Source organism: Hyperoodon ampullatus (genome assembly GCF_949752795.1).
Source record: "Hyperoodon ampullatus genome assembly, chromosome: 6".
NCBI classification, from domain to species: domain Eukaryota; kingdom Metazoa; phylum Chordata; class Mammalia; order Artiodactyla; family Ziphiidae; genus Hyperoodon; species Hyperoodon ampullatus.
In genome coordinates this window covers 42,605,804-42,620,228 of record NC_136919.1, presented here as the reverse complement: position 1 = coordinate 42,620,228, position 14,425 = coordinate 42,605,804, and the positions used below count along the sequence as shown (strand labels likewise).

The 14,425-nt window shown below is 41.2% G+C and overlaps 1 protein-coding gene across 1 annotated transcript in view; it reads right to left on the bottom strand.

Annotated features, from left to right (window-relative positions):
- Positions 1-1,799: 1,799 nt before the first annotated feature.
- Positions 1,800-14,425, bottom strand: part of GOLM1 (golgi membrane protein 1) — a gene marked incomplete at its 5' end in the record, with an annotated part of 38,996 nt that continues 26,370 nt past the window's right edge. The window contains 4 exons of the mRNA XM_079706647.1: positions 1,800-1,883; positions 6,943-7,056; positions 8,853-9,125; positions 9,797-9,956. Coding sequence (XP_079562773.1) covers positions 1,807-1,883; positions 6,943-7,056; positions 8,853-9,125; positions 9,797-9,956 — 624 coding nt within the window. The 3' untranslated portion in view covers positions 1,800-1,806. The remainder of the gene's footprint in view (positions 1,884-6,942; positions 7,057-8,852; positions 9,126-9,796; positions 9,957-14,425) is intronic.

Sequence of the window (14,425 nt, the reverse complement as noted above, 5' to 3'; positions counted from 1 at the left end):
CTGAACAAATGGCCTTTTGGTGCCTCTGTACAGGAGATGAAATCATGATTTTTTAAATTTACAATGACATCTCATTCCACAAAAGGTTGAATTTATAAGGCAAACCACCATGCTTAATCACAGTTTACAAGCTGATTCCTTAGGGATCCAGCAGGGGATGAAGGGAAAACTGAAAGCAGTTTTAAAAGTTGAACTAACAGTATTTTATTTCTCAGCAACTCTAGGCACACTGATTAAACATGAGATGAATAAAGGCTAAGCAAGAGAGAATATCAACCCTAAGACTAAGACACAGAGGGAGGCTGGACAAGGACTTAGATTTATAAAGCTACTTTCATACCCTTCTTCAGTTGCCTTTTCTGGGTAGAAAGTTTAATCTTAGTGATTAGGTAGGAGAATATCACACAGCATTCGAGTTGGAGATCTTAACCTGAATGCAAACCAGGACCTGCCCTCAGTGACTGCCAGTGGCACCCGGAGTCCACAGCTGGCCAGGATGCAGGCACTCCAGCTCACGGGCTGCTGGCCTGGAGAAGCTTCAGAACTCCTCCGGGCCCCAGTTTCTTCTCTGTAAACAAGGGAGTTAGTTATGTCCAATGACCTGAGGCCCCTGCATCTCAAATCCCATGACTCAAAATGTATTTTAGTAAAGCATCACCACCCACCTACCCTTTAGAGAGCCTCACTAAAGGTCATTAGTGTGACATTGCCAGTCATTCACAAGCTCGGCAAGAGCCTATTTACCTTAAAATGTTAAGAACCAACTCAAGTCAAACCTGACATCACTATTCATGTAAATTATGATTAGTCGTTTTCAGATTAACTTTTGATTTTTAAATCAGTTTTGTGATAGTCCTTTACCACAGGCTAAATGTAAACTGACACAACTATTGCATTTCTCTTGACTTTCTAATCTTTCCAAATTTGTAATGTATCCTTCAACATCAGCTTTCTCTTCTTTTCTTCTAGTAGCGAAGTAGGCAGTTCTCCCCACAGTACTGTGCTGCCCTCACTGTTCTGCCGCAGGCAGCCAGGGTCAGCTCTGCTTTGGCCCCTGCTGTGTCAAAAGTCTAATCCACAAAAGTCTAAGGACTTGTTATGCAAGATTTTGCTTTGCCCACACATATTAAGCAAAGCAAGTATACATCACAAGTATTCAAATTACAAGTCACTTAAAAGCATTTTGTACATTAATGACAAGGGTTATTATACAAGTAATCTTTTAAAAAAATTATCGCACAAAACACCTTTGTGTTTAGACTTGTTTAACACTGTTGCTAGTGATATTTGTGTTAACACTCAGTGCTCTAGGCCACTGATTGTCAGAACCAGAGGTGGGTACAAGAAGATAAACCAAAAATCATTCAGTGCCCACCGAGGAGAAATAACAGGGGCTGGTACCCGTCACTCAGCACAGCATGTGGAGAAGAGAATGACTCCAGAGGGGACTGAGGACAAGGAGCTCTGTAAGTGCGGTGGGTCTCCTTCACGTCAGAAGTTACTTCCACAGTAGAATCCTACTGCTGCCGTCCTTGAAGGAGAACCTGTGTTCTATTTCTGGTGTTGATCTTCTCATGAAATACCTATTAGCCAACACATTTCGACAATTTTGACATCTCAATACAGACACTTCAAAAGTGTCTCAAAGACAATCTCATTTTCCTACATAGTAAATACAAACTAAAACTCCACAGTAATCATCTTTAGATATTTTACTTAGTACATTTCACAGTATTCAATCCCTCATGAATATTTTGTAGTGATCTCTGTTCAATTCTGACACAAAGTGTGTGATTCCAGTTTGATTCAGAGTGTGTGATTCCTCTTTTCTCGCTGTTCTAGTAAATGTATTGTGCCTCCTTTCTGATTTTCAGCGTTAAGAACTAAAAAAGGAAAACAACAACAACATAATGTTCTAGTATTAAACATTTTGAGAAACCCAGCCCAGGCAGGTCCCATTGGACATAAATGTCTAGAAGCCGTGTCATAAAGAGGACTGTATCTCCCACGGTAACATTACAATGTGGAATTGCACTGCTAATCAAGGACAAGGTAGCTAAACCATCTAAAAACTCCGTAATTGTGTGAAAGAGTGAAATAACGTCCTGTCAAATGGACAATATGAAACGTACTCTCATGGAACTTTTGACATGATCGTGAACCTTGTGGGTTGCCTGAATCTCTGTTCCTGCACCTCTAGCCGTAAGCACACTGCCTCCTAAAAGCCATTTGCAACTTAGGTCAGCTTTCATGACGCCAAAGCTCTCATTACAGAGCTGATGTCTAGACCTGGCTTCCAGCCTCCTTACTCTATCCTTTGATACACAAAGGACGTAAAAAGACACATCACAAATAAAACCTAAAACCAAGATCCTCATTTACAACTACTGCACGTTAAATGGCTGACAATTTTATTAAATAAACGACTGCCTTAAGTTCTCTAATAAAGTTGGAGCTAATGCCTCTTCTAATTCTCCCTGGAGCAAGCAAGGTCTTAAACTATCTTGATGACATAATTTTAAAATGATTTCAACTTAAAATTCTTTCTTAAAAGAGCTGACAGAACATTTAGCTTCTTTCCTTTGCCAAACTCCTCAATTTGCTTAAAGTCTTAGCAGGTACAAGGTCACATCCTTACAAGGACACCTGGGTGTAAGGGATGAATGATCCCAAGGCTTCACTGCACAGTCACACATCTAACTTGTATCTGTTTAAAATTCTGACTCCTAATGTGTTCATCTTTTGCATTAAAAAAAGAAATTACCTAAAGAGTCTATGAAAATAATTTAAAAATCAGCTTAAGACTTCCAATTTTAGAAACCCCAAACAACCAACTGTAGTGAGTGACATGCTGGATAAAATATGAAAGATAGTTTTTAAGGATGCATTGTTGAATCAAACAGCTTTCTACCAAACAACTGGCCAGAACACTTCAAAAATTATCAATGATATAAATGATAAAGACAGAAGGTTCCAGGTTAAAAGACACTAAGTACAATGCTAAATGCAGTGTATGATCCTGGATTAGATCTTGGACCAGAAAAGGGATATTAGTTGGACAATTCAAGAAATTTGAATAATGTCTATAGATACAGCATTTTATCAGTATTAATTTCTTCATTTTGATAATTGTACTGTGGTTACATAAGATGTTAACATTTGGGGGACCTGGATGGAGGATATATGGAAATTCTTACTAGTTTTTTTTATCTCTAAATTATTTCAAAATGAAAAGTGAAAAAAAAATTTAATTAAACATTAAAATGCATTGCCTATGAATGACACTAAAAGGAGGAATCTGAGGCCAAAACTGAAGTGGAACTCCTGAAGGTAATAAGCATCAATGCCAGCTTTTGCCCTGAGGACTTCTGCTGAAGCCTGAAGACTCTGGGCTTCTCCCTTCACAGCTTCAAAAGGTGCAGGAGGACAGGCCCTAAAGACAAGGGCTCCCCTCAAGGTGGGGAGTCAAGAAGGGGATGCCTATATAAAGCTGAAACCCCAAAGGTTCACATCCTTGGCTTAAAGGTAATAGGAAATAAACTTGCAATGAAAGGGGGACAGCAAGAAAGCCTAGTGTGTGGAGTGAGGGATTCTTAACTGCATGAGATGATTGTACAGGAATATACTTTGAACTCACATTTTTCCATGTGGTCCAAAAAAAAAAAACCCTGAAGACAACAATCTACTTTATTGAAGGGGTTGTGAGTTTGTAGTACCCTCCTTGAGACTGGCAGAGGCAAACGACCTTCTCTAATCCAATACAACTGTGACTCAGTCCTCAAAGACTTCCCACAGATAAAGTTCCAAGGAAAGCAGTAGCTCACAGTTAAGAAGCACAAAACACAATAAGGAAACAAGGGATCGAGGAGAGCCTGCAGAAACAAAATAGAGACACCCACAAAGTTTTCAGATATTGCAATTGGAAAATATGAAATATGAAACAACCCTGATAGAGAAATAAAAGATGTTTGAAAATATGAGCAAGGAATAAGGGCCCATAAAGAATGGCCAAGTAGAAAGTTTAGAAATGAAAAAGAACAGTTAAGGCATAGCTGAAGGAAAAATTTTTGAACTGGAAGATATTCTGAGGAAATAATTCTCAACACAGATCAGAAAGGCAGAAATGCAAAATATGAAAAAGAGGGTAAGAGACACAAATAGACTGAGAAGATCTAATATACTTCTAATCTGAATTCAAGAAGGAATCAAAAATGAAAGAAGCATTCAAAGAGATGTTGGCTGGGATTTTCCAGAGGAACTCAACTTGCCACATATGTTTTTTTAAAAAGCTGTTAAGAGTAATGTGGTACACTGCAAATCAAGAGACAAACCAATGGAACAAAAATAGAAAATCCAAAAATCAGGACCAAGTACATATAAAAATTTAGTGTTTGATGACGGTAGCACTTCAAATCACTAACTTTGAGACGGTGAATTAAGATGGTGTTGAGCTAATTGGAAACACCTTTGGAAAATGAAAATTGGACCCACACCTTGTGCCATTCACCTGAATACATCTGAAATGATTCAAATGAATCAAGAGATCTAAATGTAAAATATGAAAGCAGAGGAGGATTCTGGAAAGATGGTAGAAACAGTGGTGTAGTTTTTGAATCTCTCAGAGTCCCTACATAAAGCAACTAAATTTAAAAACTCAAAAACTGGAGAACATTTAGAACAAAACTAGATGACAAGGAGTCCTGCAGACCTCCAGAACACAAGCGGTTAAAAACAAACCATGGACAGCGACCCATAGGATAGGGGCATCGAAAGAAAACAGGGAAGCAATGGAGCATCAGATGGACCTGAGAACAATAGAAGCCCTAACAGCCAACAGGTTTACACCAGAAAGTACCTGGGCCAGTGGGAGAACTGCAGCTGGAAGTGGCAGTGTTTCTGCTACTCCCATAGCAAGTGACCACAGAGTGTCCATGGTAAAGACAAAGGAGCTGGTGGAGGCTCCCTCTGAAACTGGCTCCTTTCTGGGTCCTTCCTAGGTAGAGCCCCTCATAGAGAAAAAGCACTGTGTAGAGTGAAGCAGTAGCTGAGCAGGACAGGGACAAAAGAACCAAAAAGTTCAGGTGAAAGTGGGGAAGACCCCACTGGCCAAAGAAGATGGGACAATGTGAACTTCAAAAAGGATAATAAATGCAACTGAGTGAAACCTGTCAAAAAGGTTTAAATCCTCAAGTTTATATTTCTTAAATGGTCACCTTCAGAAGATGAGATGAAGTAATTCCTTACTGTGAAAATTGGTGAATTTCACAGTAAATTACCAATGCTTAGGAGAAGCATTTATCCTGCCTATGCTATATGAATACCACTGACATCTATTTATAAAATATTCCAATTAACAAATGAAATAGGAACAGTTGAATTAAAATACCACCTAGATATCAGCTGGTGATCTGCAGGAAATAGGGAGAAAAGAAGAATACACCACACCGAACCATGAATACACAATCAACACTATCCAGATTGTGGGAAATTCCAGGTCAAACAGCTATGGCTCTTTAACAGACTGTAAACAAAGAGAAAGGAATGGAGGGGGAACCTGGAGACTCAGAGACTTAAAGACATAGCAAATTTAAGAAAACGGGCAAGACTAAACTGTGGTGTCCAGGGATGCCCACTTGAGTGATAAACCCATAAAGAAATTCAAGAAAATGCCGAATGGAAAGGTCAGGATAGGCATTTCTAGTACAGGGAGGAAAGGTGCTGGGACAGGACAAGCAACAGAGAAGGAGCCTCAGGAGGACCCCCCAAGTTCTATTTCTTGACCAGGGAGGCAGGGGGGCAGTTACAATGTGTTTACCTTCTAAAAACTCACTTGTTATGTGTGGTTTTGTGAATCTGTTTTATTTCACAATGGAACCAAAAGAAAAATTTGAAAGCATACTGAACAAAAACATGGGTGAATTCCTTTCAAGTCTAGATGAGAAAACTATGACTCAAAATCTAGAGGCAATACAAGAAAAGACAAAACACATGGCAAAAAACCATAAGCAAAACCAAGACACACTCCCAGGCAGTATTTGCAACTTAAGTCACAGATAAAGGCCAACGTCCCCAGCATATAAAGAGCTCTTAGAAACAGAAAGAAACACCAAGAGTCTGATGGAAAAACGAATTTCAAAAAAGGAAACCTTGAGTCCACAGTGATACTAAAACAAGGGGGGAAGACAGTGTGTGTGTGTGTGCGCGCGCGTGCACACTCACATGTGTACACGTCAGGGGTGAGGGGGCCCTTAACGGCAGTTAATAAATGTGAGGAGTTATTAGACAACGGTGTTCAATGGACGGTAAAGCCACACTATTTCAAAGCATCCCCCTCTAGACAATGTATTACACACGGAATATGGACCTTTGCAACGGAAAGACCTGGTGGGCACCACCTTAACCAAGGATCAACCTGCCATTCCGTGCCTCCTGGTGGGAAGCCAGAGGAACACAACTGCACCTATAAAATGTTCAACCTGAATCCAGTCACAAGAGGCAGACAGATCCAGAATCTGATCATCCTGCTGGCCTGGACTCCTCAAAAATTCAAAATAACAATAACACAAAGTGCTACTCTAAACAGCTGCCTGGAAGCTCTGTGTGTGTATCAGGGCTTTTCAACTGGTGCTGTGGAGTAATGAAGCAGTGAACTATCATTTTGTTGGGAAATCCCTAAATGTCACTGAAGACAAATCCTCACTGATTCCTGTGGGCTTGAGCCCCACATCATATATGCAGACTTTCTGACAGGTCTTCGTCGTGGCCTTTTCAACCCTTCACCTCCCTCCGCTGCCCCTACACTCGAAGGCTTCTGAAGAAAACAAAGTCTTGTAATGATGGATTATTTACACTATTATTGTTGGGATTAGGTGTATAGTCACTGCAAAAGTGAAGGGCCACAGAGCAGAAATGAAAGGTGACCCCCCCACCACCGTTAATTACCATTTCCGTTTCTGTCGTTCCCCGCAAGGGCTGCCTGCTTGTCTGTTTCAGATTCTGCCTCATTTTCATCCATGTTGTAGTCATCATCTGCTCCCAGTTTTTGCTGGTTTCTCCCTATAAAAGTAGCAGAGCCATAAAACATAAGCTACATCATTTCTCTCTCGATGCCATAGGAACACCAGAGCCCAGGTACTGGGGTTATCCCAATCCTGGTTTAACAATCAGATCTTTTTGCTTACTCTCAGGAAATGACAGGGACGCATGTGCTTGCTTCCAGTGCGAATACCATGCAGGAGTTCTCTACTTATGTATGCCCCACTCCAATTCTTAATCTATACAAAATATGGCCCTAAATAAAGGGCTATATTCCAGGCTGGAAACAGGGTAACTAGCTCACCAAACCAAAATCCCAGCTTTTTAAAGAGACAATCAACTCAAGGTTAAAGGAAGGCACCACTGTTTTCGGAAACTATGGGTTGCTGGTTAATGGCAGCCATCTCCTTAGAATGGTTCACTGCCCCGAGAGAAGGAAATGGAGTGGCTACTGTGAGCCAAAGGATAAAATTTTCACAGAATTAGATCATTCATCACTGCATTCATCCCTGGAGAGGAGCAACCAGAAAAGAAGATCGGGATGGAATGCAATCAAGAAACATAGGATTTAATGTAAACATTTTATATCTGTATATAGGTAGGTAAATAAAATCTTTTGTTAAAAAAGTGTGCCTGGAGGGCTTCCCTGGTGGCGCAGTGGTTGAGAGTCCGCCTGCTGATGCAGAGGACACGGGTTCGTGCCCCGGTCCGGGAAGATCCCACATGCCGTGGAGCGGCTGGGCCCGTGAGCCATGGCCGCTGAGCCTGCGCGTCCGGAGCCTGTGCTCCGCGACGGGAGAGGCCACAGCAGTGAGAGGCCCACGTACCGCAAAAAAAAAAAAAAGTGTGCCTGGAAAAGGCAGCTCTAGTTCTATTTCCCTGCACTCACTGCCTGAAGTGGAAACAAAGCCCAGGCCTGCGTGCCCTGTAGCTTTATTCTACTGATCAGACCATTACAGCTGACCTAGGACGAGGTGTGACACACAGCCCCAGCAGTATCTCAGGCCTACTGGTAGCGGTTGCACTTGATGACCAACTACTGAATGGTCTGAAACTTGAGTGCCAATCTGACCAGCCAGCAGAGTTTCCCTTTTTCTTTTTTTCCCCCAATTCTTTAACTAAAAACTTGTGAGAACACACTCGTCAGAAGCTTGAGTGAAAGTTAAGATTTAAATGGAATCGGTAACTTCTGCAAATAAGTACATTCCCCAACTTCTGTCACTTGATCAGGCTCAGAACACAGGTGTCTTCTGTCTAAGCACTCCTGGCTTAGCTAGGATTGAAATTTTCCCCATCTTTCAGGGACCAAAATACATCCCAGAATATTCTGCTAATCTCAGTTTCCCACACTTTTCTTTAAGAAAGAGAAAATTCAACCAAACCAGAAAGGTGGGATTCCCACGTCACTTTTCTGCAAGGCTCAAACGTGCGTGAAACTCCGTCTAGCCAATCCTTCCGTCCCTCCTTCCTCCATCTGCTCGCCAGGCACTGCTGGTGATGCCGCATGAGGAAGTGCAGCAACAAAGGTGAGGCGCGGGGTCCACCTGGCAGGAGACCTATGTGTGCTCGATGCTCAGCTCCCATCCCAAGGTCTTCCACCTGGAAAGCCCCCTAGGCTCCCTGTGAATATTATTTCTAAAAGTTCCAAGTGCCGGGAGTGATGGCTCTTCTGTCCTGCCTCCTGCTGGACAGCACATACAAAACAGACAAAACCAACCACCAAACGGTGACCTGCTGTTTGGGAATCTTCATGGCTGCCCATCCCGCGTCAGGAAGGAGACTGAGGACGCTGGTGCCGGGTGGACAATCTCACCCACCTTCCTCGTCGGCATCCCGCTCCTCCTCTTGCCCGTCGGGGATGACGAGCTGGTCCCGCTCAGGGCCCTCCTCCATCTCCTGATTCTCCTGGCTTGCCAACAGGGCAGCTGGCACCTGTGGGGTTTGGCCCAGTTCTCCGGGTTCTCCACGGCCTTTTCCACCCACACGTCTGTCTTCTTCCGCATTCTGCTCTCGCCCCAGCTCCTTCGACAGCCCCGCGCCGTCCCTCTGAAGCTCCTCCTTGCTGACAACCTGAATCTCCTTGGTTCCCTCTGTGCACAGAACACAGTTAGCTGTGACCTCACTAGCAATTAATTAAGACAAAACCAGAAACCCTCATACCACCCAATTCCCAGAGCCTTCCCAAGGACTGTGGACTGATGGGGCAGGTGGATCATTTCTTTTGTGGCCTCAGCAGACTCCAGGCCTCTCTATGCCCGCAGCTCATCTTCAGAACCACCAGGAAGAGGAAATGGCTTAGAAAAAAAATTCAGACTAAGTTATCTGGCTCACAGAGACACCCTGCAAGTGGAGGAGGCTGCACTGCTGAGGCTACCTGATCGTCCTATTTAAGACGAGTGCTTGGGAGCCAGTGACAGCTGCCTAGGACTCAGCCACGTCCCCTTAATCCCACAGTCCCACCACTGTCCTGAATAAAGGCTCTGCCTGGACCTTCCTTTACAGAGCTGCCAAAGAACTAGGCACTTAGTTTACAATGTGAGACATCAGTAAGGCAGAGAAAGAGCCCATGGCTCCAAGTCCAGGTGCCAGAGAGACACTCACCTGCCACCTGCAGCCCCGTTACCGAGTCCCCACCGGCCGCCAGCAGCACACTCTGCCCTGTGTATCTGTGTGGACTGGAGGGCATGACCCGTTGCTATGCTTTCTATTGGCATGGGACCCTGAAGAGGACTTAAAAGTGTCATTACCAAGCTTCACTTACCTTTCTCGCCTTGTTTCTTCAAATCCAAAGCCGCCTCAGAACTGGGGACTGGTGTCTGGGGCTCGCTGTTGCTGGGCGTGTTCCCTCTTGCTTGTGGCACCTCTGCCTGGGGCAGGCCTGCTTCCTGCGGCCTGGGCTGGGGCTCATTGGGGGCTTGGAGCTGAAACAGGAGCACAGGCAGCCAGGGGCTCGATGACCATAAACCTTCAACAACGCTAAGCAATGCAATGGACCACTACGTCCTTCTGATGAATAAGAACATGGAAACCCTGAGAAATGCCATACTCTACCCCGGTCATGCCCTACCACCTGGCATAAAGCAGAAGATCTGAGGCTGGGTTCACATCTCCCAGAAAAACCTTTTGATATGTATTAACAAGTAAGCAGAAGATCAATGAGGAAAGAGAGGACTTGAACAACATGAAAAACCACCTGAACAGTCACCTACAGAGCACCCAACCCAACTAGAGCAAAATACATTCTTCTCCAGGACAGAAAGATGCTAGGCCACAAAACAAACCGCAACAGATTTTAAATGTTGAAATCATACAATGTATGGTCTCCAGTCACAATGGAATGAAATTATAAATCAATAAGAGGAATGAAATTTTTTGAGAAATTCACAAATATGTGGCAATTAGATAACATACTCCTAAATAACCAATGGGCCAAAGAAATCACAAGGAAAATTAGAAAATACCTTGAGAAAAATTAAAAACACAACACATCAAACTTCTGGAAGGCAGTTAAAGCAGTACTAAGAGGGACATTTACAGGCCTATCTCAAGGAAAAAGATATATCTCAAATTAATAACCTAATCTCTCACCTTAAGATACCTGAAAAAGGAGAGCAAACTAAACCTAAAGCAAGGAAGGACATAATAAAGATTAGATCAGGAATTAATGACATATGGAAAAGAAAATAAAATCAATGAAACCAAAAGTTAGTTCTTTGAAAGATGAAAAAAATTGACAATGCTTTAGCTAGATGAACTGAGAATAAAAAAAACTCAAACTACTAAAATCAAAAATGAAAGAGGATAACACTACCAACCTTACAAAAATAAAAAAGTTTTATTATAAGGAAATACTAAGAACAATTGTTTGCCAACAAGTTTGATAACTTAGCTGAAACAGACAAGTTCCTAGGAGGACACACACTACCAAAACTGATTCAAGAAGAAGTAGAAAATCTGAGCAGACTTACAGCAAGAGACTGAAGCAGTAATTTAAAAATCCCCGCCCCCCAAAAGCCCAGTTCCAGATGGCTTCACTGGTGAATTCTACCAAACATTTAATTCTAAATCTTCACAAACTCTTCCAAGAAACAGAAGAGGAAAGAATACTTCCCAACTCATTCTATGAGCCCAGTAATTACCCTGACACCAAAGCCAGAAAGACATTATAAGAAAATAAAACTATAGACCTAATATGAATACAGACCCCCAAATCATCAACAAAATTCTAGCAAATCAAATCAAGCAACATACAAAAGGATTATACACCATGGCCAAGTAGGATTTCTCCCAGCAATGCAAGGTTAGTTTAACATCTAAAAATCAATTAATGTAATACCATGTCAATAGCATAAAGGACAAAAACACATGATCATCTCAATGCAGAAAAAACACTGGCAAAATCCAACAGCTCTTCTTGATAAAAACACTCAACAAATTAAGAATAGGGGGGAACTACCTCAGCTTGATAATGTGCATCTATGAAAAATATATAGGCATACCCTGAAGACATCACAGGTTTGGTTCCAGACCACTACAATAAAGTGAACATCGCAATAAAGCGAGTAACACCAATTTTTTGGTTTCCCAGTGCATATAAAAGTTATGTTTACACTATACTGTAGTCTATTAAGTATGCAATAGCATTATGTCCAAAAAATGTACTACCTTAATTAAAAAATACTTTATTGCTTAAAAAAGGCCAAAACAATTACAATAGTAACATCAAAGACCCCTGATCACAGATTACTGTAACAAACGTAATAATGAAAAAGGTTGAAATATTGTGAGAATTACCAAAATGTGACACAGAAACATGAAGTGAGCAAACTGGAAAACATGGAGCCAAAATTATTTGCTCAACACAGGGTTACCACAATCCTTCAATTTGTTAACAACACAAATATCTGTGAAGTACAATAAAACGAGGTATGCCTGCAAGCTAACATCAGACTTAATGGTGAAAGACTTAATGCTTTCCCTCTGTGATCAAGAACAAGACAAAGATGTCTACCCTCACCACTTCTATTTAACATTATACTGGAGGTTCTAGCCAGGGATATTAAGCAATAAGAAGAAATAAAAGGCATCCAGATCAGAAAGGAAGATGTAAACTATTTTTAGATGACATAATCGTAATACAGAGAATCCTAAGGAATCAAAAAAAATACTATTCAAACTAATAAACAAGTTCAGCAAGGTTGAAAGATACAAGATCAATATAAAAAATGAATTGTATTTCTACACACTAGCAATAAGCAGTTCGAAAATGAAATTAAGAAAACAATTCCATTTATAATAGCATCAAAAAATACTTAGAAATGAATTGTACAAAAGAAGTGCAAGACTTCTGAAAATTACAAAATATTACTGAAAAAGACTTTTAAAGGACTTAAGTGGAAAGACATCCCACATTCACACAACAGAAGACTGGATGTTGTTAAGAGGGCAACATTTCCCAAACTGACGTACAGACAATGTAATCTCTGTCAAAATCCCACCTGGCTTTGTTGAAGACATTGACAAGTGGATCCAAAAATTCATACAGAAAGTCAACCAGTGCAGAATAGCCAAAATAATCTTGAAAAAGAAGAACAAAGTTGGAGCAGTTAAAGCTGCTGATTTCAAAGTTTACTACAAAGATACAGTAATCAGGACTGTGTAGTATGGACATAAGGACAGAAAAAAGAGATCAATGGAACAGAACCGAGAGTCTAAAAATAAACCCTCATATTTACAGTAAACTGATTTTTTGACAAGGATGCCAAGGCAACTCAGTGGGGAAAAGAATAGTTTTTTTTTTTCAACAAATGGTGTTGAGACAACTGGATATCCACATGCAAAATAATAAAGTTGGACCATTAGCTCACACCATATACAAAAATTAAATTAACTCAAAATGAATCATAGGACTAAATGTAAGAACTAAATACTAATGACTATAGAAGTCTCAGAAGAAAATACAGGAATAAATCTTCAGGATGCTGGATTAGGCAAAGTGGTTTTAGACATGATACCAACAGAACAAGCAACAAAAGAAAAATTAAACTAGACATAATGAAAATTTTAAATTTATTTATTTATTTACTTACTTATTTATTTATTTATTTTGCGCTACGCGGGCCTCTCACTGCCGTGGCCTCTCCCGCTGCGAAGCACAGGCTCTGGACACGCAGGCCCAGCAGCCATGGCTCACGGGCCCAGCCGCTCCGCGACATGCGGGATCCTCCCGGACCGGGGCACGAACCCACGTCCCCTGCATCGGCAGGCGGACTCTCAACCACTGTGCCACCAGGGAAGCCCAAAAAACTTTTTTGTGCTTCAATGAACACTATCAAGAAAGTGAAAAGACAACTCAAAGAATGGGAAAAATATGTGCAAATCATACATCCAATATCTTTATATGAATATATAAAGAGCTCTTACAACTAAATAATAAAAATAACTCAATTTCAAAATGGACAAAGGATATAAACAGACATTCCTCCAAAGAGGATACACCAAGAGCCAATACAGCATATGAAAAGATGCTCAAAATCATCAGTTATTAGGGAAATGCAAATCAAAACCACAATGAGATACCACTGCACACCTACTAGGATGGTTATAGTGAAAAAGACAGATAATAACAAGAGTTGGCAAGGATGTAAAGAAACTGGTACCCTCATAAACTGCTGGTAGGAATGTAAAAGAGTATGATCACTTTCAGAAACAGTATGGCAGTTTCTCAATACATTAAGGAGAGTTGAGTTACCATACGACCCAGCAATGCTACTCCTAGGTATACAGTATACCTAAGAGAAATGAAAGCTTACGTTCACACAAAAATGTGTGCATGAATGTTCACAGCAGCATTATTCACAGTAGCCAAAAAGTGGAAATAACCCAAATGCCCATCAACTGACCAATGAATAAATAAAATGTGGTATAGTCACACAATGGAATATTACTCAGCCATAAAAAGGAGGTACTCATACATGCTACAACATGGATGAATCCTGAAAGCATTATGCTATGTGAAAACCAGTATGATTCCATTGATATGAAATATCCAGATTAAGGCAAATCTGCAGAGAAAATAGATCGGAGATTGTCTCAGGCTCCAGAGACTGGGGGTAAAAGGGGAGTGAGCTAATGGGTATGGGATTTCTTTTGGGGTAATGAAAATGTTCTAAAATTGACTGTGATGATGACTGCACAACTTTGTGAATATACTAAACCCCACTGAATTATAAATACTATATAGGTGAACTATATGGTAGGTGAATTATACCTCAATAAAAGTGCTGTATTTAAAACAAACCAAGATCCCCAGAAGGCTGTGAGCAGCGTTTTCATGGGCTGTGCTTTCACAAGAAGCAGCCTGATAGCACGGGCTCTGATCAGCTCCATC